Consider the following 24,480-nt stretch of genomic DNA (forward strand, 5'->3'; position numbering starts at 1 on the left):
AAATAAATAATGCTGCTTGTGTTATGTATCTGATATCTCTGGACTGGTTGGTTGGTTTGTTTGTTTGTTTTAAAAGAAAACAAGACACTCAAACAGGTATCGTTCTCCTTGGTATTGCTACTGGCAATCTAAGTGCTTGCTGTCCAGATTTCTGACCTGCTTAAGCCTTGGTGTTCAGGATATTCTCAGGCTCACCTGAGAAGTTGCCAGTCCACTGTGTGTTTTCTAGCCTGCTGGCTGCATTTGAATCAAAGTGCAGCTCTGTCAGGAGATCTGTGGCTGCTGCTGTTGCGTGTGTGGTGGGGCTTTTTAATCTTATTTTGTGTGCTGGCTATGGCCTTGCAGAGTCAAGTATAACAATGATCTTAGTCTAAAAAAGCCCTCATGACTTCAACAGTATCAGTGATCTCAACATTAGCAATGCTAGCAACGCATGTAACGCTGCATCCTGGAGACATCAGTATCTTTATGCTGATACAATCAAGCAGGCACAGATAGAACTGTAAAATGCAAGTGGAGAGAGCAAAGAAGCAGATAAAGCATCAGATAAACTCATTATGCTTCAAAATGCCATTCTAAGGAACACAAGACTTCCAGTGCTGTCCAAGAAGGCATGGAGGGGTAAGAGATTTTGTTTGGTCTGATTCTGGGCTCTGAAAAGAATTTCCTGAAAAATACTGATAGTCAGTATTTCCTCATGAAAATAAGTTGCTCAGTGCTAAACCTGAGTAACAGCTGGTTTCATATCAAGGCTCATTTCAATGCCAATGTTTTGCATGTGCCCAGGTAGTGAGAACTTCTTGTTTCAGCAGAGCTCAGATCTCTCAACAGAATGAAGTTACACGGAGAGGAAGAGGGAGGTGGGGGCCATACTTGTTTCTAAGTACCAGTTTCCATATTGGATAGAAGCATATTCTCAACTAAACAGTGTGCAAGAGGAAGAAATCAAATCCAGATATGCTCGTACCTTTCCAATAAAAATGTGTAAAGGCATAATTTATCTCTGGCAGATGGGGGAAAAACAGGTGCCTGTGATTGCTTCTGTCAGGGGCATCATCCTGCCTGAGGCCATGGCTAATACCAGCTGCTTCAGAGGAAGCCTTGAGAAACCTGTCATGCATGAGCTGACACAATGCTATTGCAGCTAATTTTGAGTAGCTGCACATGGATGTTTGTCTGGGCTTTTGTTCCATTTTCTCACATAATGACTGTAACCAAACACGGCATCATCCGAGAGTGTTATGTCAGAGTCCTACACTGCCCATTCCTACCGAGTGGGCACGCAGAGAGCTCACCATTGCTGCAATGAAGACTCCTATAAGTCTATATTCTGTTTTGAACACCCACGCTTGGAGTAACCACGTGAAACCACATCCTCTGAGGAACTAAGTACCTTTTCAGCTGCAGAAGGACCAGCTCTGTAGTAGCTAATCTAACCTGAGAGTCTTCCCTGCACGTTGTCTCCTCGCCTACAACAGCAGCTACCGAGCCTTCCTTCCCTGAACACGAGCCTGGGCACCGCTGGCCGCTGCGAGGGGGCAGAGAGGGTGAGGGGAGCGACATCACCCGCTGCCGGGCGGCCGCAGGGCACGTGTGCGGCGGGGCGCCCTCCTCCGCCCGGGCCCATAAAGGCGGCGCGGCCGGCAGGGCAGGACGCGGGGTCGTTGGCGGGACGGGGCTGCGCAGCCTGGGCCGCTCGGGTCGCGGCGTCGGCTCACCCCGGCCGCCGCCGAGGGCTGCCGGAGCTCCGCGCCGCCTTGCCCGGGCAGCGGCCGCCGAGGGCTGCCGGAGCTCCGCGCCGCCTTGCCGGGGCAGCGGCCGCCGAGGGCTGCCGGAGCTCCGCGCCGCCTTGCCCGGGCAGCGGCCGCCGAGCTCCGCGGCCCCATGGAGATCTCCCTCAAGTACCTGCCCGGCGGACGGGCCGCCGCCAGCGGGTGAGCGGGCCGGGCCGGGGCCGGGCGCGGCGCTGCCCGCCCGGGTCACGCCGCCCGGCGCGGTGGGGAGGGGTCGGGAGATAAGGGCTGTGCTGCGGCAGCGGGAGGGAGCGAAGCGCCCCGGGGCGCGGGTCGGGCCCCAGCCCCTGCTCGGGGCACGGCGGCCGTGTGGCCGCGATAACGGGCGTGCCCGCCGCAGCAGGACGGGGATGGGCGGCTTCTGGAGAGGAGCCCTTCCCCCGCCCCGCAGCGCTCGGCCACCTGATTAGCCTTCACCCAGGTGTTGCTCAAACTCGCGTTTTAAATTTGCTGCACCAGGTAGGTCCTCTCCGCTCTGCCTCTCGGGGTTCGCGTTGTCCCGCTGTCCAGCAGCTATAGTCCTGCCCCATTCTCCGGTTGCTGCGCGCCGGAGCGGGAGCTGCAGTGTTTCGTATGCCCCTTGCTCTGCCTGCTCTGGCAGCGGGGCTGTTAGTGCTCCTGCGGTAACTTGGGGATTGGTAACGTTGACAGCTGTGTGAAAGGAGTTTTATTTCCTCAGTTTCTTGGTGCTTGCTCTCCTGAGAAGTGCTAGGCTATGCCCTCCTCTGAGCGAGTTGTGAACTTAAGAAAAGATCATTAAAGTGAAGCTGGGGTTGCCCAGTCTGATATGTAGAACCCAACTCAGTGTGTGGGCTTTTTGTGGTTTCGTTTGTTTTCCTTATTCGTTCTCCCCTCCCCATCAATCTTGTTAATATCTCTTTAAGTCGTAGAGTTCTGGTAGATAAATGTTCGTGGTACAGATCTGTGATGGACACTGCTAGTGTCGCTCCTGCAGTGAATTGCTTTTTATTTTTTTTAAGTGAGCCTGTGCTTTATCACTTTTTAGCTACTTGATTCAATGGTGCTTTTTTCTGCTAGGTGAAGAGCTCTTATTTAGTAAGTAGGTAGCTGTAAATGGTAGTCATTACTGTTGAAACCTCTTCGTTGAATAGAGTTCTGAGCTTTAAAGTGCCTCACTACAAAACAATATCCAAACAGGTTGTCCTACCGGATACAGCATTGCAATGGTGGTTATCCTAACGCAGCTTTTAGCATTGAATTAGTAACAATTATTCTTCGTGATGCACAACACTTAATGACACTTGGATATGCGTTTAAACATGCATGGTAGAGTTAGTCTTCATTCACAAAAGTTGCTTGTATCAGTACTTTACAAAACATGCCGTTGAAACTTACTAAGTGGTGTTAATTACACTACTGTGTCTGAATGGAGTTGTTCCGTTACTTTGTTTTGAGCTAGGTGCTTTGTTTGGTTTATTTCCAGATTATTAGGCTAATAAACATTTGGGAGAACTAGATAAATTGCTTTAAATGAGGCAAGTCACTATTAATCACTCAGAGTCTTTTAGCTCTTTTTAATCTTTCAGTTGAAGGTTCTAGTTCTGCAGATTTAGTGCAGTTTATTTGGATGTTACCTTGAATCTATTCTGGAAATTAATGGAATAGAAAACAATGCTGTATTTCACCTACTGCCAAATGAATTATTTCTTTAATATTACACCAGGGAATGCCTGTTCTTTATTGGAAGACAAAGCCCAACAGTGATACAGGCTTGAGCCTCTTCCTCCTAAGCTGAAAAAGTATTTTGCTTTCCTTGGCCGAATTTCCTCCTTACAATTTCTACAGCTAAGGGCATCAGTAAAAGTAATCCCTAGCCAGCGGAGTTAAGTGAGAGTTGTGTAAGTGAAAGTATTGTTATTAGTCACCATCAGGTTTTTAGAATAGCTGTATGGGCGTGAAAGATAACTCTGGAGAAAACCACCGTGTCTTCCATGGTATATTTTTGAATGTCAAAGGAAACAGTGTTTCTTATAAGGTTTACTGTTTGATTTTTAAGATCTGCTGCTTCAAATATGCTTTTACTGGAAACTTACGGGAGGATTTTGCTGAAGTCTTGGAGTGGTTCTTATGTCATACTTTCATGTGTTAAGTCTTGACCAGATCCAGCTTAAACTCGCTCTGTTTCCTCTTTCTTTTCCACCTACTCCTATGACTTTCAGTCTGGGTTTGGTCTTGTTCATTGTGTACTCACACAAATGGTGCTGCCCCTTCAAGAGAAGCTGGTACAGGAGCAGCGATGTCTTTGGGTGTCAGTGCAGGATTGTAGTATGTATGTACCCGTTTCCTTAGACAATACTCACAGATGTAATTATGATGTGTTTTTCTGTCAGATGTGTTTAAATTTTTCCAGGTTTTTATATCTTAAACTTTATTAAAACTAGCCCAATATGTTTTTATTATAAATTTAAAGAGAGATGTACGTCATGGTTTATTTTTCTTAAAAACCTTCCAGTGTTTCTCCTGTCTCAAAACCAAAATCGGCCTACCTCCCATCATCTTCATGAATGATTGATTTAAGGTTGTGTAATAAAGATAACCTTTGAGCTTCTAATGTTAAAAAATATTTTTTTTTTCAGTTCCTCTTATGAGGAAACACCACAGTGTTGACTTTACTGTGTTTTTTAATTCTCATTTCTCTTCTTATGAGAGAGCTAGTTCTAGCAAATCAAATGTGCTTTGTTGTCTACAGTCCAGGCTTAAATACCTATACACTTAAGGCAGGTGAGAACAAAATAACTAAGAATGCATCTGAAAACTTGGAAATTATGCTTTTGGTTTTGACCTTGAGAGAAAAATATTGTCCTTTGTAAAATTCAGAACATGGGAAGTAATTTTCTGGGTGGTAAATGGGACTGATAATCAGCTTATGTAGCCAGTTTCGGATATGATTGCTCTACCTTGACACATGGAGGGAGGAAAAATTATAAGTTTGGTTCTGATCTTTTTGTGAAGTAGGAAGATTCTGATAATTACGGTACTGGAAAACAGGGTTAAAAAGATGAGGAGAAGGGGAATGTTTTCAATGTCCTGTTCAGCTGAGAGGGAGAAACTTAGTGATTTAAGACACCTACAACAACAGTCCTCTGTGCTTGTTCCTCTGATTTTTACATGCCCAGGTATTTAAATAAATGAATGCCTATGAGTTTAGCCGTTAAAGCTGCATGTACACAGCAGAAGCATGCTGTGAAGCCTGCTTTGGTTGTTTAGTCTTTTAAGACACCTTTTTCTGGTGGTAGAATAGGGGTTATTCAGAGAAATGTGTTAACAGTGGCCTCTGTTTATTTCAAATATTTAGTTTTAAGAAAGAGATAAATGTAGACTGGCTGTTACTATTACAAATCCTCTTATTTAATGCCTATTTCCTGAGAATTAGTTGTGTAAATGTTGTGTTTTGGTGATCTAATGTGATTGAATGATTTTTAATGACGTGATCATAGGGAAATATTTCTTGCATTTTGCTGTGAAACAAACAGAAAACCGTTACAGACCTTTCATGTCATGTGGTGATCTGAGGTGAAACTGCAATATGAGGAAACTGTCTGCCAAAACATTCTGTTGGTTTCTAATTAACCTATTATTTATGGCAGAAATATGATGGCTCAGTCAGATTTAGATCTAAAAGAGACAGCTCTGAAAGAAGATTTGAAGTTTTACTTCATGAACCCATGTGAAAAATACAGAGCAAGACGTCAAATTCCATGGAAACTGGCTTTGCAGATTTTGAAGATACTTATGGTTACTACACAGGTAATCCTTCCTATGTTTTTACTCTTAGAAGGTGTAGCAGTGATGTGCAGGAGAAGCAGGTCTGTGGTTTGGGGCGTTGCCATCCCTGGATATTTGTTACTGACTTGAACTTCCTGCTTCAGTCCAGAAAGAAAAAAATACTATGAAAGGTGTGTCGAGGGGGAAGAATAACAAACTAAATTAGAAAAGCCTCCTGGAGATTTTGGGGCAGTATTTGACCAGGTATTTTGCTGGTTTTAAGGTAACGCTGTCTTCAGGCTTGATGTCCCGATACTGCTCTGTGTTCCGCTTCCTGTTATGTTCGTAGATCTTAGTTTCACTGGACTGTTTCAAAAGTGGTATTTCTTGAAAGCTGGTCAGAAACTTGAAATGTGAATTCAGTGTGAAAATGCTACAGTCTCTGGGGATGATGGGGATGACGGGGCTGCAGAATCAGATGCGCCCCTTGCATCTGCCATCAGATGATGCATTTCAAACAGTCATGTACCTAGAGAGGTGGAACCAAAGAAGAGGGCAGTTTTTAAGCTGTACTGTATCACAGTCCAGTTGGTTAATTTACAGTCCAATAAGAAATGGTGACTGCAGGTCTAGGGAAGCAAAATGGGACACACGTACAAGTAGAAATTATTTAACCGGAGTTTTGAAATGCAGGATTCTGATATCTGACACAGCTAAATCTACAACTCCTAAAAACATGCTGAGTTGCAGGATTCCAGGTTTGTGTTTGTCTTGCCCGCTAGAACGAAGTGTAATCCCAGTGTGTGTGTCCCTGTGTTTTGTTGACCGCTCTCGCCCTTCATCTCCCCGCTGGAGAGATGGGGCGGGCTCGCTGGCCCTGCTGGCAGCAGGTCCGTCCTCTGCTGCAGCTGTGGTCCATCTGTCTGAGCACGGCTGGCTGAAATGGGCTATTTATACCCGTGCTGGCACATGGTGACCCAGATTGCGGGAGCTGCTGGGAGCAGGGTGTGTGTTAAGGTGCAGGGGAGGAGGGGGTGGGCAGTGTGAGTGCAGCGTAAGGGGACAGGTTTTCCCATTCTGCTTCACTGGCAGCTGCACCTCAGATGTGGGTTATTGCACTCTCTTCAAAGATAGGCAGTAACCTTAGTGTGTGAGTAATGAGACAAAATGCAACTTTACATGGCTCTGAAAAGGTGCAGTACTTTCAATCTATCCTAACATACTGACTTAAATTCCTGGAGGAGTTACGGAACATGTAATTTTTCTGTCTGCTCTTCTAGTCTCCCACTAACCTGTATGAGCAGAAGGAGTGCTCTGCTGCTTGGCTTTCAAAGGCTGCAACATTTTTTGGGTTGCTGCTTAAGATTTTTCTTGTCAGCCCCAGGTCTCGCTCAGATGCCAGGCGGGTAGTCAGCAAGAAGAGGGAAATTGAGTTTCTGAAGGAAAATGTGTTGCTGCTCTGAAGGGAGGTCTCAAAACATGAGCTACTAGTAAATGAACCGGTTCAACAAGCACCTCTGTACTTTGGAGCGAGGGCAGTACCCTTGCAGGACAACCTGGAATAAGTTAAGCCTCCTTCTAGCTGCCTCTGCCTGGTGCCAGCCTGTGGCACTAGCGGCTGCTGTGTTGTGCTGCAGCAGCTGGGGTGTCTGTGCCTGACTGAAAAGCAGAAGAGGCTTCAGTCCTATACAGGGAGTTTTAATCCAATGCCATGCTGAAATCCCCTAGGGAGTCCCCTGAGGAAACCTTCCCGACTATGTTTTATTTCTCTGTATTGCAGCTGGAAGACCCCTGATTTTTTTTTTTTTGCAATACTAAATAGAGTGCTGCAGATTTATTTGTAGCGCTCAGTGGTTTTTTTTTTGCAGTCAACTGAAGATATAAATAATTTAGTTAAAACTTGGTTTGAGTATTCAGTTCTGAATCTGAAGACATATATATATCTGTCAAACCTGACATCGCTGTTTCTCTGTCCTGGCTGTGACTACTGTACAACCAAATAGCCTTACACAAAATAGTCCTGCCGCATCTATTCTTTTAGCCTGGCCCGGATCTAAGCAATTACTGTCTAGGACAGAAGATGGCATATTCCAGTGAAAGGGAAAAAAAATAGGCGTGCTTTCCAGCTTCTATTGTTTTGCGTGAAGGAATTTGGATGTTAGTGAAGCCAGTCTGTTTGCTTTGGGGGATTTCTAAGTTCACAGTTCTTTTGCTTGCAGTTTCTCACTCTTACTACTTCTCTGCTTCTGCCAGTTTCTTGTAGGGCTTGGAAACTCCATGCTTAATGAGACAGTTTCACATTTGCTGTTAGTAAGCAGTTTAAACCTAGGGTGAAGAGTTAGCTCTTTAGGGCTTGGGATATCTTCCTACTACTATGCCTGTGCAGAAACTCTCGTTGCTTACTTTTTTTTTTTCCTTTTTTTCAGCTTCTGTGCTCCATTTATGTTTTCCTTGGTGGTGGTAGGAATGGGAGCATCCATATGGTAGGGCAACACAAATCCTGAGTAGTAACTCTGCTGTCTACCAATTCTTATTACAGCCTCCTTAACCAGCACCTGGGTCAGGCAGGTGATGGTGTTTGTTGCTGTGGGGTCCCACACAGGTTTGCTCTAATCCTGTGCCATGCCAGAGGTAGGAAGAAGGTGCAGGAATTAGTTCCATAGCAAAGCAGGGTGTTTCTGGGGTAGCAGGCTGTATTTGCGGGTTAGGTCTTCTGCCATTTCCATCCTCAACAAAAGTTTTGGAAAATTCCAGTTAAAGTTGTTGGTCCGGGATGTGTGAAAGGTGGCAGTGACCTAGTTGGCTGTGTAGTTGCTGCACTGTAAGTTTTAGAATTGGCAGAAGACTTTGATTTCTGTTTCTCTTAGCCTACATATGGCAACCTTGACTTTAGTGGTCTTATGGCATTAGTTATCAGGTTTGGTTTTTTTCCTCATATTTTAGCAGAGTTACAGTAACAGGCACCTTTGTTTTGTATTTATTATAATTCAAAGTTCTTTCCAAAAATGTTACTGCTTGACCAGTGTTCAAAATGCAAATTTGATCTTTTTTTTTTTTTCCCCAGCTTATTTTTTTTGGTTTGAGTAACCAGTTGGTGGTCTCATTCAAAGAGGAAAACACTATTGCTTTTAAACACCTATTCCTGAAAGGCTATACTGGAGCTGATGAAGATGACTACAGCTGCAGTATATATACACAGCAGGATGCTTATGATAACATTTTTTATGTTATTAATCAGGTAAGTGTGTGTGTTTATAATGGACAGTACTAAAGCCAAAGGTTCTAGTTTGCTGTTGCCATTTTTGGACTTCAGTTTTGATATTTCAGCAAGTCAGCATATGTGGCATATCCTGAATTTTGAGTGCAGATGTCTGCATTTTTGTCTCTTGTGGAGAAATCTAAACTGAAATTTTACTCAGTGCATAGTACTGAAAGGCAGAAAGTTTGAAAATGAGTCATTTTGCATGAACTGGAATTTTTGTTTAGGTCTTACGTTGAAGAGCTATGGGCCTGAATAAACCTATGCATGGTATTCAAAAAATTTGTGCTTACTGCTATGCTGAATCACAGCTTTGTAGTGAGTGCCAGAGGCCTCAATTTGGAATACAGTACTTCCAGGAATGTAGGGGCACTCACCCTGGTTAGGAATGGTGTTTTAAAGAGCAGTCCCTTTACAATTGTGGGAGGAAAGTGAATAAATCTAGGATGAAAATTCAGTAAATATTTTTGCTTTTGATATTAATACATTTAGAAGTCATGAGATGAATGAGTGTGTGTCTGGAAAATGAAACATCTCTTGTGTTTGAGGATGATGATAAGCCCAGAAACTGTTCACATGGTATGAGCAGAAAGTGGCTTTAAACCACCTTTCATTTCCTCTCAATATCACCACTATTTCTTCTATAAACTGCTTTTTTTCTCTTCCTTGCTTGCTTTGTCTCACTTTCCTTCTTTTGTAGGCACTAAGGCTGAGGTGAAGTCCAGATAGAAGACACTAGAGCAATAATAGCTTTATATCCTCAAGAATGAGCCAATGTGTGATACAGGCATCAGAAAAAGGTTACTTCATAAAATGTCTATGTATAACTGTAGACATATCCTTTAAGGAGATTTAAACTTGTGTAATCTGGGTTCTTTAGTGTTTTGTGGTGTTACTGAGGCGCTTTTATCATGTGTAATACTTTAAAAAAGTGTGCCTCCAAGCAAACATTGACTAGTGTTTCCTTTTTGGGGGGTGGATTTTTTTAAATTATTTTTTTAAAGGATGCCTTCCAGGAGGAGACAAGCTTGCTGGCTACTGAGCTAAAAACAATGCTTTTTTGTTGTTTCGAGATGGGCAGCTAGAAGCCATAGGTTTTGGTGTTTTGAGTTTTACTTTGAAATATGTGGTTGGGGGTTTGAAGGGGTGGGACAAGCAGAAGGATACGGTATTACAGAAGATGGTAATAGTGAACAGCAAAACTGAAGTTGTAAAAATGGAATTTTAGGCTTTCTATAATATGCCACTGTGATATTTTCACACTCTGAAAGAAAAAGGAATGAACATACTTTCCACTTGGAAGAGTACACAGCTTTTCCTCACTCTTTTCCTGGGTCCAGTTTGGAAGCTTCTATCACAAAGAAGCCGTGTGGAGTTGTTATGCTTGTACCATGCCTGCGGTGGAGTCTGGAGGACTGGGATGTTCTGCTGGCTACTCTGTCCGAGGCTACTTAGAAATGTGGAAATGGGAATTTTGTCTTTTACTGTTTTGTAGTGTTGTTTGAAAGTGGCATGTGAGTAACACAGAGCCACATGCTCCACTGTCAGGAAGGCAGAGCCTGAGAGCACACGTGGCCAGAGCCATGGCTGTTGGATGCAGTGATCTGGAGATGCCCTCAGAAGGAAGTGGAGTTGTGACTGACTACTGTTTCCACTCACTTGACCTGCCTTAGTCAGACTTGGCTTCCTTAGTTTACTTTGAGATAATGTTGTGACAGGAGGCTGGCCCGAGATCTTTCACTCGGTGAGGTGATGATAAAAACTAATGAATTACTAGATGTTTATGCCTTCTTCCTCAAAGGGCCAGGGGTCTGTCTGGCTTCTCTTGAACAGTGTTAGCTGGTGCCAAGCTGGGCTGGCAGACAACTGTATTTGTGGTTAGTCATTGATCTCCTCAGCTGTTGAGGAGTCAAGAACCAGTGGAAGAGCTTGTGCCCCAGGGTTTGGCTCCTTGTGCAGGGCTGGAAGCTGTGACTCCAAGGATCAGAGGAGGTGTCTTGTTTCCAGCAGATACTGAGGACGTGTGGAAGGCAAGTCAGGAGAGGACTGGCCTTTAATGGAGTTCACTGGTGGTGCTAAGGGCTGATCTGTGTGTGGACAGTGTTTGACTTGGCTTTGCTTTATTCACTTCAACTTCTAGTCTTTGTTTTCAAGCATGTCGTAACATATGAAGAAGGTGACTGCTGTATTTAGAATAAGTGAAAAAGAAACTGCCTTCCTCACAGGCATGTTTTCAGTTCCTTCTGTTCGAAGCAGGCAGGTTAAATTACTTTTGGAGGCTGCCCAAGGTCTCTGTATGTTCCACGGTTGCTGGTTATGTGGTGAATATGTGGCCTCCCTCTTCTGTAGTCACACAGGGAGCAGCTTCAGTTTTACTCTTGGGGTGGGTTTGATAAGAACTGTGACTTGGATTGTGCATAAAGCAATCAAGTTTCAAGTGGTGTGAAAACTAACACCTTCCTGAGATAAATACATAAGATATTCCAGGACTGTGTGTAGTTAGTAGCAATACTGCATTGAAGTCCCTGCCAGGAATCTAATTAAGAGCTGTCTGCTGGCTTGCGGCCTGGCACCCAGGTCATCATTTGCAGGCAGCCCAGTAGGTACTGGGCTCCCAGTCACCATGTCACCAGGATGCCAATCACTACTAGTTAGCGGCCAGCAGCCCTCTTGACTTCCCGTGAGCTATCCACTCTCAATTTACAGACTTTATGTGAAAGTAAAGATTATGGTAAAGGTAAAAAGCTGTATTGATACACATAACTTTGAGATGGCAAGTTACCATCTAATGCAAAAGAGACTACTCGCTCTGTAACTTCTGTTTTGTTTTTAAACTAGTACAAGCAATTAAAGAACATATCCCTGGGGACGCTTGGTTATGAACATGAAGGATCAGGTCTAAAAATCTGTAAACAACAGTACAGGAAAGGCACGATGCCTCCTTCCAATGATACACTGAACATAGATGTTTCTACTGAAACAGGTATAGTATTGTTGTACTAAAAATGTCTTGCTGTGGAGTACTTACATTCTGATGTAAAGTTAGTAAAGTTTAAAACCAATGGCTTTTTGCATGGCAATCATAGGAACACAAACATGCCTTTTGTCTATTTCCCTCTTGTTTTTTACCTGCTTAGAAATGGTGACTGTGTAGACTATAGGAAGCTCTTTTCAACTGCTGTCATTAGTGGGTTGTGTGTGTATTTGGTTTTGTTGTTTTATTTTGTTTGGTTTGGGTTTTTCTGTGTGTCTGTTTTTCCCCCGCCCTGCCCCTGCTCCAAGCAGAAAGCTCAAATACAGAATTCTGGATGCTGGTCTTATCTGTACCTTTGGTAGGTGGGTGTCCTTACCACCTCTCAGGGCTGAGTCCTTGCTGTTAGCCTCTCAAAATTTACTGCATGAACCTGGTTCTGATCCCACCAGCTGGGGCTCTCTATGGATAGATTTGCTCAAAATTAACATTTTGCCTGATTAGAACTTGCCATTCAACCTGATTATCTCAGTTTTATGCTGCTTTCTATGTGAAGTTTTTAAGGTTACAGCTTTTCCTTTTCTATTTACAGAATGTATCTTTTTAAAGCCCCAGGAGCTAGCTGGTAAGAGGGCTGAACTGAAGCTGAACTCCTCTTTTTTCAATCTTGAATTTTACAGGTAAAGTGGTGGTGAGGATTTTTTTTTTTTAATTGTTAACTTTGTCTTTCCATATGAACATGGTGGATTCTGAGTTGTGCAGCTTCCTTGCTTTGTGTATGTGTGTTTCTGTGTATTTACATATATATTTATACACTTTTTTTAAACATTCAGGCTTATACAGGTTGAAATCTCCTTCAAGCTAAAAGGCATTGCTCTACAGACAATCCATGCCCGTGAATTGCCCGACTGCTATGCATTTCAAAATACTGTAAGTGGATATGGGGTATGGCACTTCCAACACTATATATTATAACAAGATCTTAAGCTGAGGGGTAGTCATCATCCTTATACTTCAGCTGCAAGGCAAAACCAGTTGAGCATGTCTTTGCCCTTAGCCCTCCTTCCCAAAGGTTGCTGAAATGGTGTTGCCATGGGACAATATTATTTCGTATCATATTCCAGCTCGTAACTTCACAGCCTGAGAAGAAGATAAGTCATCATTATTCTTCTAAGGGTTCAACTTGAAGTTCGGCTGCTTGGAATACTGCTTTTTGTGCTATATGTGACATGTCCTCAAATTATGTCTATATGAACACTCATGGTGATATCTTTCTCAAAGCTTACCTGACCAACAAATATTAATGCATATTATGCCAAAGCACTTACCAAGATTTTTATGGAATGAAATTTCGTTAACCTCATTTCTGATCTACTCTTGTATTTCCAGATAACTTTCAATAACAGAGCCCACAGTGGAAAAATCAAAATTTATTTTGATAGCGACACTGATATTCAAGAATGTAAAGACTGGCACGTATTTGGCTCTGGTAAGTACGGTGCATGTGTGTTTGCATGATAGCACATCTCCTCCTGTCACTTCTCCTGCTCTATAACAATCTGTCTAGCAAGACATTCCCTGTCCTGTTCATCAGTTGATATGAGTAAGCAAAGGAAAACGTCTGATTTGGGTTCACATGATGGCTTGTAAACCTGTGGATGAAAAGAATACAGTATAGAAAGTCAAACAAATTTCTGATCGCAGGTCGTGAAATAAGAGAGGTGGGATTTCTTGTTTTGCTTTAATTTAATAATGTTGGTATGGACCAAAGTCTACATTTCTCTTTCCCTGTGTAGTTCTAACACTGGAGTACAGACGGACTGATGAACTTAGTGCAAAAAGGGGATGCTTATATTAATATACCCATTCTTGGTTTTATTTTGAAGAACATGAACATGCCTTTCACTCTTGTGGCCCAGTCTCCGTAGTGGCAGAAAGAATACTTCTTATACCCCATCTGTTTATGGGGTGAGAATGTTTGAATGCAAAATATGTGATGTTTTGTAACAAGGGGTGCTCAGAGAGATGTGAAATGACTAACTCTACTTCCTTTCTTTGATTCTTTACAGTTCTCCAGAAAAACACTCAGTATATTCTAGTCTTTGATGGATTTGTCATTTTAAGTTGCTTTGCTTCTCTCATCCTCTGTACACGATCCATTGTTCTTGCCTTGAGACTGCAAAAAGTAAGTACAGTGCTCGTAATCTCAATGATTATTTTGTCTGTCTAGTTTACTACTAGTCTTGTCAAATGATGTGTTTTGGAATATTGAGTAGTGTATCTGTTGCACGATGTTGCTCTCTTACTGTATCTCTGTCTCTAGAAAGGATGTGTAGGTGTCTCTGACCAGTTTCTAGCTGAATGGGTTTTTACTTCTGTTTGTGTAGTGCTGTAATACAAAGTATTTTGTATTTCAAGGGCAAAAAGAGACTTACATTTTTGTCCAGGCCTTGATTTTGTCCAGGATTTTACACGAAAAAAAATTGAGTCTTTGTGCTGCTAACAGCCCACACATCCTGCACATTCCAACATGAATTCTTCCTTCCCTGGCTTCAGAGTAGAATTCCCATAGAAGTCTTCCCATAAATTGATGCTTTAATGAACATCCCTCAAAGCTAGCTCTAACTGGAGAAAATGTAAAGCGTGGCATGTAATCTAACTCTGGTTGGGATTTTTTGTCTTTCTGGGGCTGGATCCACCCCTTTTCAGTTATTCTTTCCTTCTCCCTCCACAACCCCTGATCACCACCTGCTGTCACCTTCTCTGCTCATCCTCCTCTGCGGACTGAGACTAACCCTGTCCAACTTCACCTCAAGCTGCTTGCAGAGCTTCATATATGCAGATTCAGTTCTTTCGGTCCAAATACTGATGTAGGAACACGAGCTGTGCCCTGAGATGTACCAGCATGTAACTGTTAATTGATACAGACTTTGCAAGTATGTGGCTTATAGGAGTTGGGAGAAGAGTTCAGGATAGGTAGGGTATGAAAGCACAGGTACTTGTTTATCTTGTTCGATATATCCTTTCTGTAGCTTGTAAACAAGACAAGCGTGAAGAGGACACAATTCAGCAAAGGCATTGTCAAACTGTGGTCAGGAATAGAGACATCAGCATTTATTCATGACCAAAAAGAGCAAGTGAAAGCAGATAGGCAGTGTTGAGTGTGGGAAGTGATATTATCAGGTCTATTGGAAATGAGAGCACTTCACTTATAGTTGTATTTGAGTTACTAATTCTCTTTTTCACTCCTTTAGTTGAGTGGCCTTGCTCTGTTGGAGGTTGATAGAAACTTTTGCGGGGAGGGCTAAAAAAGGGATAACAAGCTGTGTTAGGCTATTGGGGGTTGGTTATGAAGTCAGATGTTCTGTGAAAAGTTGGTTTTCACTGGCCTAAACCAATCTTATTTTTTACTATTTCTGTTGCAATTGAGAATGAGTTTTAAGCTATTATTCCATCAGCTACTATAGGGAAAGGGGTTATGTGAAAGTTGAGCGTTGCTATACTACCAAGGCATCTGTACATATTTTTCATCTAAGGTGACCTGTAACTAAACATCTACATGCTTATCAATAGAGATTTGTGAACTTCTTCTTGGAGAAATATAAGCGTCATGTCTGTCATGCTGACCGCCTGGAGTTCATAAATGGATGGTATGTCCTAGTAATTATCAGTGATGTGATGACAATCATTGGGTCAATCCTAAAAATGGAAATAAAAGCCAAGGTGAGAGTTTAATACTTCAGATAAAATACTAATCTTGTTACAACCAAATGTAATGTGTTTTAACTTAGGGACAAATGGAAATGAGCTATCATAGTCACTAGTAATCTTATTTACTTTCGCTAGTGCTTTTTTTTAGTTCATTTCCTAGTGCTAGTTTGACTGATAGCTGGTTTCAGTCCCTTTTCCTCAAAGTCATTCAGTAAGACCATACAAGCTATTTAAACATCTTATTTCCACAGTGATAAATCCCCTGATCCCTGGTGTAGGAACTGTGGGTAGACAGTTTCTAACAAAACCAAACCCCACAAACAAACAAAAAAACCCAAACAAACAAAAACAAACAGAAAAAAGCCCAACTTGGGACCTCGACCTCCCAGTCTGGACTTACAGAAATCAAGGTGTTTTGTCTAGCTGGCAGGTCTTCAGGGTTGTTTTGTTTGGTTTTTGTGTTTTGTTTGTGTGTGGGGTGGTGTGTGTGTTTTCTTTTTGGTGAGGTGTGTGTTATTTTTTGGGTGTTTTGTTTTTTGCTTGTTTGGGGGTTTTTGTGGTGGTTGGTTTGTTTGTGGTGGTGGTGTTTTGTAGAGCAATTCATGTGTTCACAAAACTTTGTATTCTGGGAAAACCAGGGTAGGTAGTGTGCTGCTTCTGCTGTATGTGTACTAAGGCTCAAAGGGCAGATGCCCGGAGTGGCCTTCAGAGGAAGCACTTGAGAACCTCCAGCTGTATGGCAAAGTGGCGGATGAGGGTTGGAAATCTTGAGCTAGATGGGTATCTCATGCTTACCTCAAACAGTTCTAGCCTTCTAAAGTAAAATGCAAGTATAGTTGGTTATAAACTTCACTGGTAGCAAAGATGATGTTCAGGCCCTGAATAGCTGGCAGCCTGTTCAGAGATGTAAATGCATGTAGTATGGAAAGGGCTGTAGTCCTGAGGCTCGCTTTTCATTTAAATGACGGCTCATGTTTTCCTAAATAGTGAATGAGAGCTTGTTTGCCTAACAATAGCACATATTAACATTTTTATTAAAAACAAAAATTTGGAGACATCCAATTTAATCTTAAAACTGTGTCATAACCAAGCTAAAGACTTTAGTTCTTCATGCAAAACTACAATAATATCAGTGCAGATGTGCTTTCATTTGCAGCACTATTGCATTTGGGTGATCTTGGTAAATAACTGCAGTTCACTTTGGTCTGATTTTTGATGTAGCAACATCCTTTCAGTATTGAACTGCCCTGCTTTGTTTTTTTGAACTGCTGAAACTTGAATAGCTGTCAAGCTGACATACCTACTGCTTTGTAACTTGACCACCTGCTCTGTTTGGATCCCTCAGAACCTCACAAGTTATGATGTCTGCAGCATTTTACTTGGAACATCAACTTTGTTTGTCTGGGTTGGAGTCATCAGATACCTGGGATATTTTCAAACCTACAATGTAAGGCTGGATTCAAATATTCAACAATTAAAGCATGTAGTTATCACTCTTACTCAGGCCTCCCTAACTTGTGGCTTTTCCCCCATTCTCCTTTCTTCCACCCTGACATGTAGGTGCTCATTTTAACTATGCAGGCGTCATTGCCCAAAGTGCTAAGGTTTTGTTGTTGTGCTGGGATGATTTATCTCGGCTATACTTTCTGTGGTTGGATTGTTCTGGGACCTTATCATGAAAAGGTATGTACTCCTTTTATGGTCTAATGATGTGTGAATGACTGTGTATATAGTTCTTAGTTGTAACAACAGAAATAGGTCTTAAATTCATGTTGTTTGAAAGCTTTAACTTGGGAGTTCTTCCATGTATACCTCCTTTCGCCTACTCCATTTAGCAAAATAAACTGTGTTCTTGCTTTCACTGTGTGCTTGAACTCAAGGTTTACTCAGGCTGGGGACTTTAGGTAAATTGGTCTGTTATCTCTTTCGCCCTCTTCTGGCAATCCCAGCTCAGTTGGGTTAAAGAGGCACTAGCTCTCCATTGACATTTCTGGGAATCTCCTTGACTCTGACTTTGTTTTTCCAAATCTTCCTTGTGTAACTTCAGTTCTTAAATCTTGGCTCATAAAGGAGTGGATGAATGCTTGTCTTGTTTACTTTGCTTCCTTTGTGTGTTGTGTTTTGTGTGGTTTTTTGTGGGTTTTTTTGTGGTGTGTTGGGTTTGGTTTTTGTGGGGTTTTTTTGTGTTTGTGTGTTGTTTTGTTTAAGGTTGGTATCAAAGTATGTGCCTGGTGTTTCATCTTATCTGAAACCTGGATACAGCAGTAAGGCTTTGTATATTCTGAAATGCATACAAAAAAATCTGCAAAGCTTGTTTGCTATTTCTTGGCAGATGCTCTACGTGACAGTTTAAAAAAAGGCACATTCCTGTTGTGATAAATTCTAGATGTCCTTTAATCGGTAATGAATGTATGACTTTTCATTCTCGATTTCTGATTACACACAGTATATACTGTAACAGAGACACAGGCTGCAGTGCTTCCTTCAGCTTCTTGCACCCCCAGAGCTCAGATTCCTCTAACATAATACAGTTCTCTGCTTTGAGAGATGTAGTTGTTCAGTCTGCACGTATTTTAAGTTGATGACAATACATTTCTCCATGGTAATCTGTGGGATCCTTGGTGATACTAGAGACTTAATTGTTTATAACAGGCACAGCATAAATACTGTTGTAGCTTCCCTGCAGCAAGTACACTAATTATCTGAGCAGAAGGAAGTGCAGTCAATAATATGCTTATCTGTGAAGATGTTACCTCTTGCTAAATCTCCCAGATCCCTGTGAAGGAAGGCAGCTGTAGCTGTGGAGTTTCCCATTCTGGTCGGTCCCCACTGGAAGGCGATGTGGCACCGTGTAGAGCCCAGATAAGTGCTCGGCAGCGTGAGCATCCCTGGTAGGGAATGGGAAAAGCCTTCTCTGCTATGCAGGTCTGCAGGAGAGAGGAGAGATCCCTGTGCTCCAAAACCGAAGGCCTTGGCTCAAAACCATACAAATACTTTTTTTTTTTTTTCTGCAGACAGAGAGAGGGAGTGGTAACCCTGGATTTTGTGTTATGTCAATCCAGGGGCTTGTAAGTGAGCAATCCTTAGCAGGTTTCTCTCTGTACCTATGAATCAAAACTTGCAGGTTACTCAAGAGTTACCCATGCTATGGACCCTTTATTAGAGAATGTGCTGCTGAGTCTTATAATGGCTCTAAAAATAAGTAAAAATATTAATTAAAAGATAAGCCGTAAGTAAGGCCAGACCTACTGTTCATGTGCAACACTATGTTCTTCTTACAAATATATGCCCCTTGACATCTTGTTGTCAATATAGTACCAAAATTAAAGTGAGTGTAGTCAGGTTGCTTCATTGATAATAACTACGTTAAAATGTTGTGCATTAATTAATATTGTCAAGTAAAGTATAGTTAACAAATCCAGTTATTTGGAGGCACAGAGTGATGGTGAGAAGCGTACTTACCTGGTTGCTGAATAGAATTTAGCCTCGGGGCATGTTCCTGCTTGGGGAAGTGGAGTTAAGAATTTAAGAGGATGTCCTTGAAATTAAACCATGATTTTGTCCAGGACGTGCTTAGTAGCTTTTACCTACAGCTCAGGGTTTTCTGAATGACAGATACATGATAGTCTCACCAGACAAATGTAGTTCAGATCATTTGAGGTCAGAAAGCTACATGCTATCTCTAACTTCTTAATACAATAATGATTTATTACCCCTACTCCAGTAATGCTGCAGAGCTGGGTAACCAGAGGATGTGGATTCTGTTCCCAGCATAACGCTGCTGATTTACTGTATAGATTCTGTGAAACCCCTTAATCTACATGCTTTGGCAAACAGAACGATATTTTTTCTGCAGGTCTAAAACAGCTTAAAATTCAGTAACAAACTTTCTCTAGTGGTCAGTTACTGGCTGTTTTGCCTGTTGAGCATCACAAGTTTATTTTTTAATAATAAATCTTCTTATTTCTAATGTCAATGTATAATGCTTAGCCAAGATTATATTTCTGCATGGTTCTGTTACTGACGTGTATATTTTTGTCCGAACATACAGGAATGGAAGTGTGGTAGCATTTGATTGGCTGAGTTGGCTTTTTTCTTCTGCTATGAGTAAAACCCTGAAGAAAATTACTTTTGTTTTTATAACACCTTTAACTTTCCCTTTAATCTGGATGTTTGACCTTCACATTCTATTAATAATTTGTACTTATTTTCTAGTTTGAAGATCTGAACACAGTGGCTGAATGTCTGTTTTCTTTGGTCAACGGTGATGATATGTTTGCAACATTTGCTCAAATCCAACAGAAGAGCACACTGGTGTGGGTGTTCAGTCGGTTATATCTGTATTCCTTCATTAGTCTGTTTATATACATGATCCTCAGCCTCTTTATTGCTCTCATTACTGACTCCTACGACACCATAAAGGTAAAACATTTTTCTTTCCCATTACACTTCTAATCAGTTTTGTATTTGTTCTTGTTAGTCACTCAACACCATACGATCTAGCATTAGTTATGATGACTGGTGAGACTATTGAAATCTGGTAGCTTAGTCTGTGGTGAAATTGGGAGGATGACTGGGTAGTCATCCAAATGACTAAGCAATAATTGGCTTGTAAATCATCCTTAGCATGTGTCCCAGTTTTGTATTTTCTGCTGCTTCACCTGGCTTCAAAATGTAACAGCTTATGGAAACACAAGTGGAAGAATGAGTGGAAAGAGCTGAATAATTCTTCTTTTGAGTGAACACTTCTTCTTGTGGCACCAGAAGCTGAGGTTAGGAAGGGTTTGCTGGCATCTCTGAGAATAACCCATTGACAGGAGCGTGGCAAGGGCCAAGCAGATAATTGTAAATTCATTTGCTTAATGGCTTGCTTAATGTACTGCTTGGAAATGTGTGGTTAAAAGGAAATGTCTTCCAAAAGACCCACTACTTCTCGTTCAATTTAAAACTGCACTCTCCATTTCCAGTATAAACTACCTGAAAGTGAAATGAAGTCTTTGGTAATTACCTTTTTGTTCTTGTCCTCCAGTGCTGTCTCTCCTTTGTGCTCCTGGTAGCTGCAGTAACTGGTGGGAAGGCAATGCAGATCATCCTCTTCAGCTCTTGTCCCTTTCTTGTCTTAGTGTCAGATAAACAGACCAGCAGAACAAGGCTATTCTGACATGAACCACAACTTCCAGACTGAGTGAGAGCTCAAAAACTCAGATGCACAGACAGCTGAGTTATATTATTGGATAGTCTGACCTGCAAAACAGTGTTTTACTGTTACTCTTCCCTCCGAGCACCTTGTGTGGGTCAATGGGGAGCCATTTCAGTGTGATAAACTGCTGTTTTGCAGAGCATTTCTTCAGCATGGCAATACTGAACATCCACTTTGGGGCCCTTCAAATCCAGTACTGGGGTTCCTGGGGAAAATGAGCCTAGGACACTTGCAGGGAGCACAGCAGCTGATGTGAACAAGAGAGAATCAGTGCTAGTACAACTTGAGATCACCAGCTTGGTCTTGTGGACAGCCAATTAAAATGTAAGAGAATCTGAGAATAATATGAATTTTATGTCACTTAGGTTGACTTGTTCCACCAACTACAAATGTGGTACTTCTGGGACGGGATTGTATTTTTTTTTTTTTTTTCTTCCTACAGCAATACTGACCAAATGAACCAAATAGTCTGGTTTTTGTCTATCACACTGTAGAGGAAAATTTAGAACACTTCATGGCCAGTAACTTCTCATGCGTTTTAAATAAAGTACTTTCTCTTTCAGAAATACCAACAAAGTGGGTTTCCAGTAACAGATCTACATGAATTTCTAAAAGACCATGGCAGTGTTGGTTACAGAAAAGAAAGGAATTCCATGCCATTCATCTGCTGCTGTAGGAGGTCAGTAGGCTGTACTTCCAATAAAAACATTAAATACACCAGTTAACTTCTTGCGGCAAAGTTTCACAAATGCTGGAACATCCAGAATTCAGCCCATGGAATATTTGGAATCTGTTGTTCCTCTTGTGTTTTACTTGGTGTTAGATCTTTAGTCTACTGATGGTGCAGTGGTGGCGATTCTGAGCTTAAAAGCATGCTTTAAGTGCTTTGCTCATATCAAAACTACCATGCAGAAACTGGTGGAAGTTGATGGGAGGACTGTAGGCTATAACATGCAACTGCCAAGGAGTCAAGAGCAAACTAAGTCTCTGCTTCTTAGGGGTTTGCAAGTCTTCTGTTTCTAAAAAGCTTTTCCCCTAGGCTGGGCGTAGTAGCAGAAAGCAAGAGAATGTCATTCAGCCAAGGACTGGTACTTATCCTGAAGCTCTGCTGTGTCTGTGAGGCAAACTCATTCCATATCAGCTCTTAGAGTACTGGAAACACACTTGTAAATGTCTGGTTGCCACCAAACTCGAGCCTTTGGAGGTCTTAGCAGTGGTCCTATTTAAGTTAGAGTTGTTGAGAGGTGAATGTCTCACCTGGTGCTGGTCTGGAAGTCTTTATTATTTGAATTCCATTTCTAAGGAAACCTAACACACCTCTGAATCCCTGATTGAGAGTGGAAGGCTCTTGTCACTGTCCCTAGGCAGTCCAGGAGAATTCCTGCTTGTGCACAGAATGGTTGTGAGCACTCTGCAAGGAAGTGAGGCTATGGGAGAAGGAAGAGAGCTGAAGGTGAACACTTGTTCAATCCCAGATGGTATAACAAATGCTATTTTAGCAGTAAGATACTCATCTACTTATGTGCTGAGGCTTCTGTGAAATGCAACTTTATGCTTTGGATGTACTCTGGCACAGGGAAACCTCATAGCCGAAAAGGAGCACGTGAGATGATGATGGGCGGGTATCCCAGCAGTTGCTGTGAACGCTTGAAAGCCAACTAGTTAAAAAGAACTCCAGCCAGGTACAGCTTCAGGTTTCACATGAAAGTCATTGTGCAGGATAAGAGGTTTTTGTCTGCTTGAGCATATGTTTTACTGTAATACACTGCAGAGTATTGAGGGCACAAGCCTGGCAGCAGTAGTGCAAATCCAGAGCTTTTACTACTGAAGCTGTTCCTGCTTGATTGTCCCTGTGCAGGTGTTAGAGCTTTATGCTGAAATGGGAGAGCACAGAATGCAAGGATCATAACTCAGCTTGGTTTTGTATGAGTAAATACTTCCTATTGCATTTCTTGCTGAATGAAAAATTGTGAATTTTTTTCTTTGCAGACAACAGAGTGATGACAACTTGATACTTATTAATTGATGATTACACATTGAAGTTCATTGCTAATATATGCAAAGAAAGCATAGTTGTATGGAGAAGAATAATTCTCCAAATTGCAATGAAACCCACTATCTGGACCTGCCTCATTGTGAATGGACTAATCTTACCTAATTAAGGTGTTGGGAGGAGAAAAGCTGCTAATATGACATCAGCTGGCTGACCAGGAGGAGAGCTGTGAAGAACTCTATATTCTTGCCCTGAGTCTGTCACATTAAAGAAGGCTGATCATGGAGCAGTGTCTGTGGGAGCTCTGTTTGCTAATCACCTCTGGGAGGAGGGAAACCAGCCCTGAACCAACTGCTGTTGTCAATATGGAGAAAAAAAAAAAGCTTGAAAATAATTTTAAAGTTCTATGCTAAAAAATATTCAAGATGAAGTAGTCAGGGAAAAGGGAAGAGTTTTTCACTTAAAGTGATGCATTTGGCATTGTGACTGTAATTTCTACTTGGCACAATTCATTTCCTTGAAATAAATTTATGTAAAACTACAGAGCTGCACAAAAGTGCAAATTAATTGCTGTTCTCCCTCTTGTATAATATTTTAACACAAACCGTTAATAGATCACAATATTTCTTTACCAGCTTTACTAAAAACAAAAGCATTTTGTGGATTATTTTTTTGGCTTTCAATCTTTTATGTCTATAATATTTGATGTGTACTGTGTCTAAATTAAACTTACTACTTTAGCTATAGGTAAATACTCTTTTTGCGTGGTTGCGGACTTCCATAGCAAGCATCATGTGAAGGGATGATGAAAAGATTATTGCTTTATTTTTTTTTTCTTTTTTTTAGTATTGCACTGGTTTGTTGCCATAACCTGGAGGACAAATTCGGGCAAAAGCAATGCGAAGAAGTTGACTTGCCTAATTACTTCTGTTTCAAGCACATCTTAAGTGGAAGAAAATATGTAACAACTGAGTCTGGCAGTTGATTTGTTCAGTTGATTGTCTAGGTGTCTTTACAGATGACCATCCCAAAGTACTGGGTTTTGGTGGGTGTTGGTTTTGTGGTGTTTGGTGGTGGGTTTTTTTTGTTTTTCTCTTCCCTTTGACTTTTTTCTTTTTTTTTCCTCAGTGAGAGCAGAGCACATTTGGTCTCTTTAAAGCACTTCTGGTATAGTTCTGCCATAGGTGTTACCAGCTGCTTCAGAAGACTTTCAGTGGTACTGACTGCCCCCAGGGGTGGGTGGGCTATTATATTAGATGCTGCACTTTGTCTAAATGGGGCTATCTACTTACCGAAAGCAAATTGTAGCAGATAATGTTTGCTTCAGAGTGTGTGGGCTACGACTTGGTCTTGATACGTATGCTTAACTATTAATTATGGACTCTGTGCAAGTTCAGGCTTACCAGTGCAACAGCAACTTGAAATGCTGGCCTTGTATGAGTAAGGTGGGTGGCAGCTTAGTTTGGGGTAAGAAGGAAATGATGCTGGTAAAACTTGAACAAGATCCTGACTTACTGAAAGCTGTTCTTAGAGAGAACCCCTCAAAATACTGCATTGCATCCCTTTGAAATCTGGCATGAAGAAGAATATCAGAGTAGACCAGGAGTCTTTGACAGCAGATAATCATAATGTAGGAAAATGATGGTCAGAAACCAACTGGAACTTGAAAAATTCATGCTCTCTGCTGCTAGGTAGTCAGGAGAACAAAACCTCAACTCTTTAAGAAAAGGAGTCACTAACAGCACTGTCCAAAGTGTTCATTCTTGTTAGTGGAACTACATGTATACCTGCAGCCCTAAATACAAAAGCCTGATTTGCTGTTCTTGA

General features: G+C 41.7%; 1 protein-coding gene across 1 annotated transcript; it reads left to right on the plus strand.

Annotated features, from left to right (window-relative positions):
* The first annotated feature begins 5,401 nt into the window (after positions 1-5,401).
* MCOLN2 (mucolipin TRP cation channel 2) lies at positions 5,402-22,686 on the plus strand. Its single transcript, XM_065656390.1, has 13 exons — positions 5,402-5,561; positions 8,584-8,757; positions 11,617-11,761; positions 12,342-12,429; positions 12,583-12,679; positions 13,139-13,238; positions 13,819-13,934; positions 15,323-15,472; positions 16,806-16,907; positions 17,021-17,143; positions 19,676-19,882; positions 21,224-21,339; positions 22,650-22,686. Exons 1-13 carry the CDS (start codon positions 5,406-5,408, stop codon positions 22,684-22,686), a joined length of 1,611 nt encoding a protein of 536 aa, XP_065512462.1. The 5' UTR covers positions 5,402-5,405.
* The last annotated feature ends 1,794 nt before the right edge of the window (positions 22,687-24,480 follow it).

The sequence above is a fragment of the Caloenas nicobarica genome, chromosome Z (assembly GCF_036013445.1).
Source record: "Caloenas nicobarica isolate bCalNic1 chromosome Z, bCalNic1.hap1, whole genome shotgun sequence".
Classification (NCBI taxonomy): domain Eukaryota; kingdom Metazoa; phylum Chordata; class Aves; order Columbiformes; family Columbidae; genus Caloenas; species Caloenas nicobarica.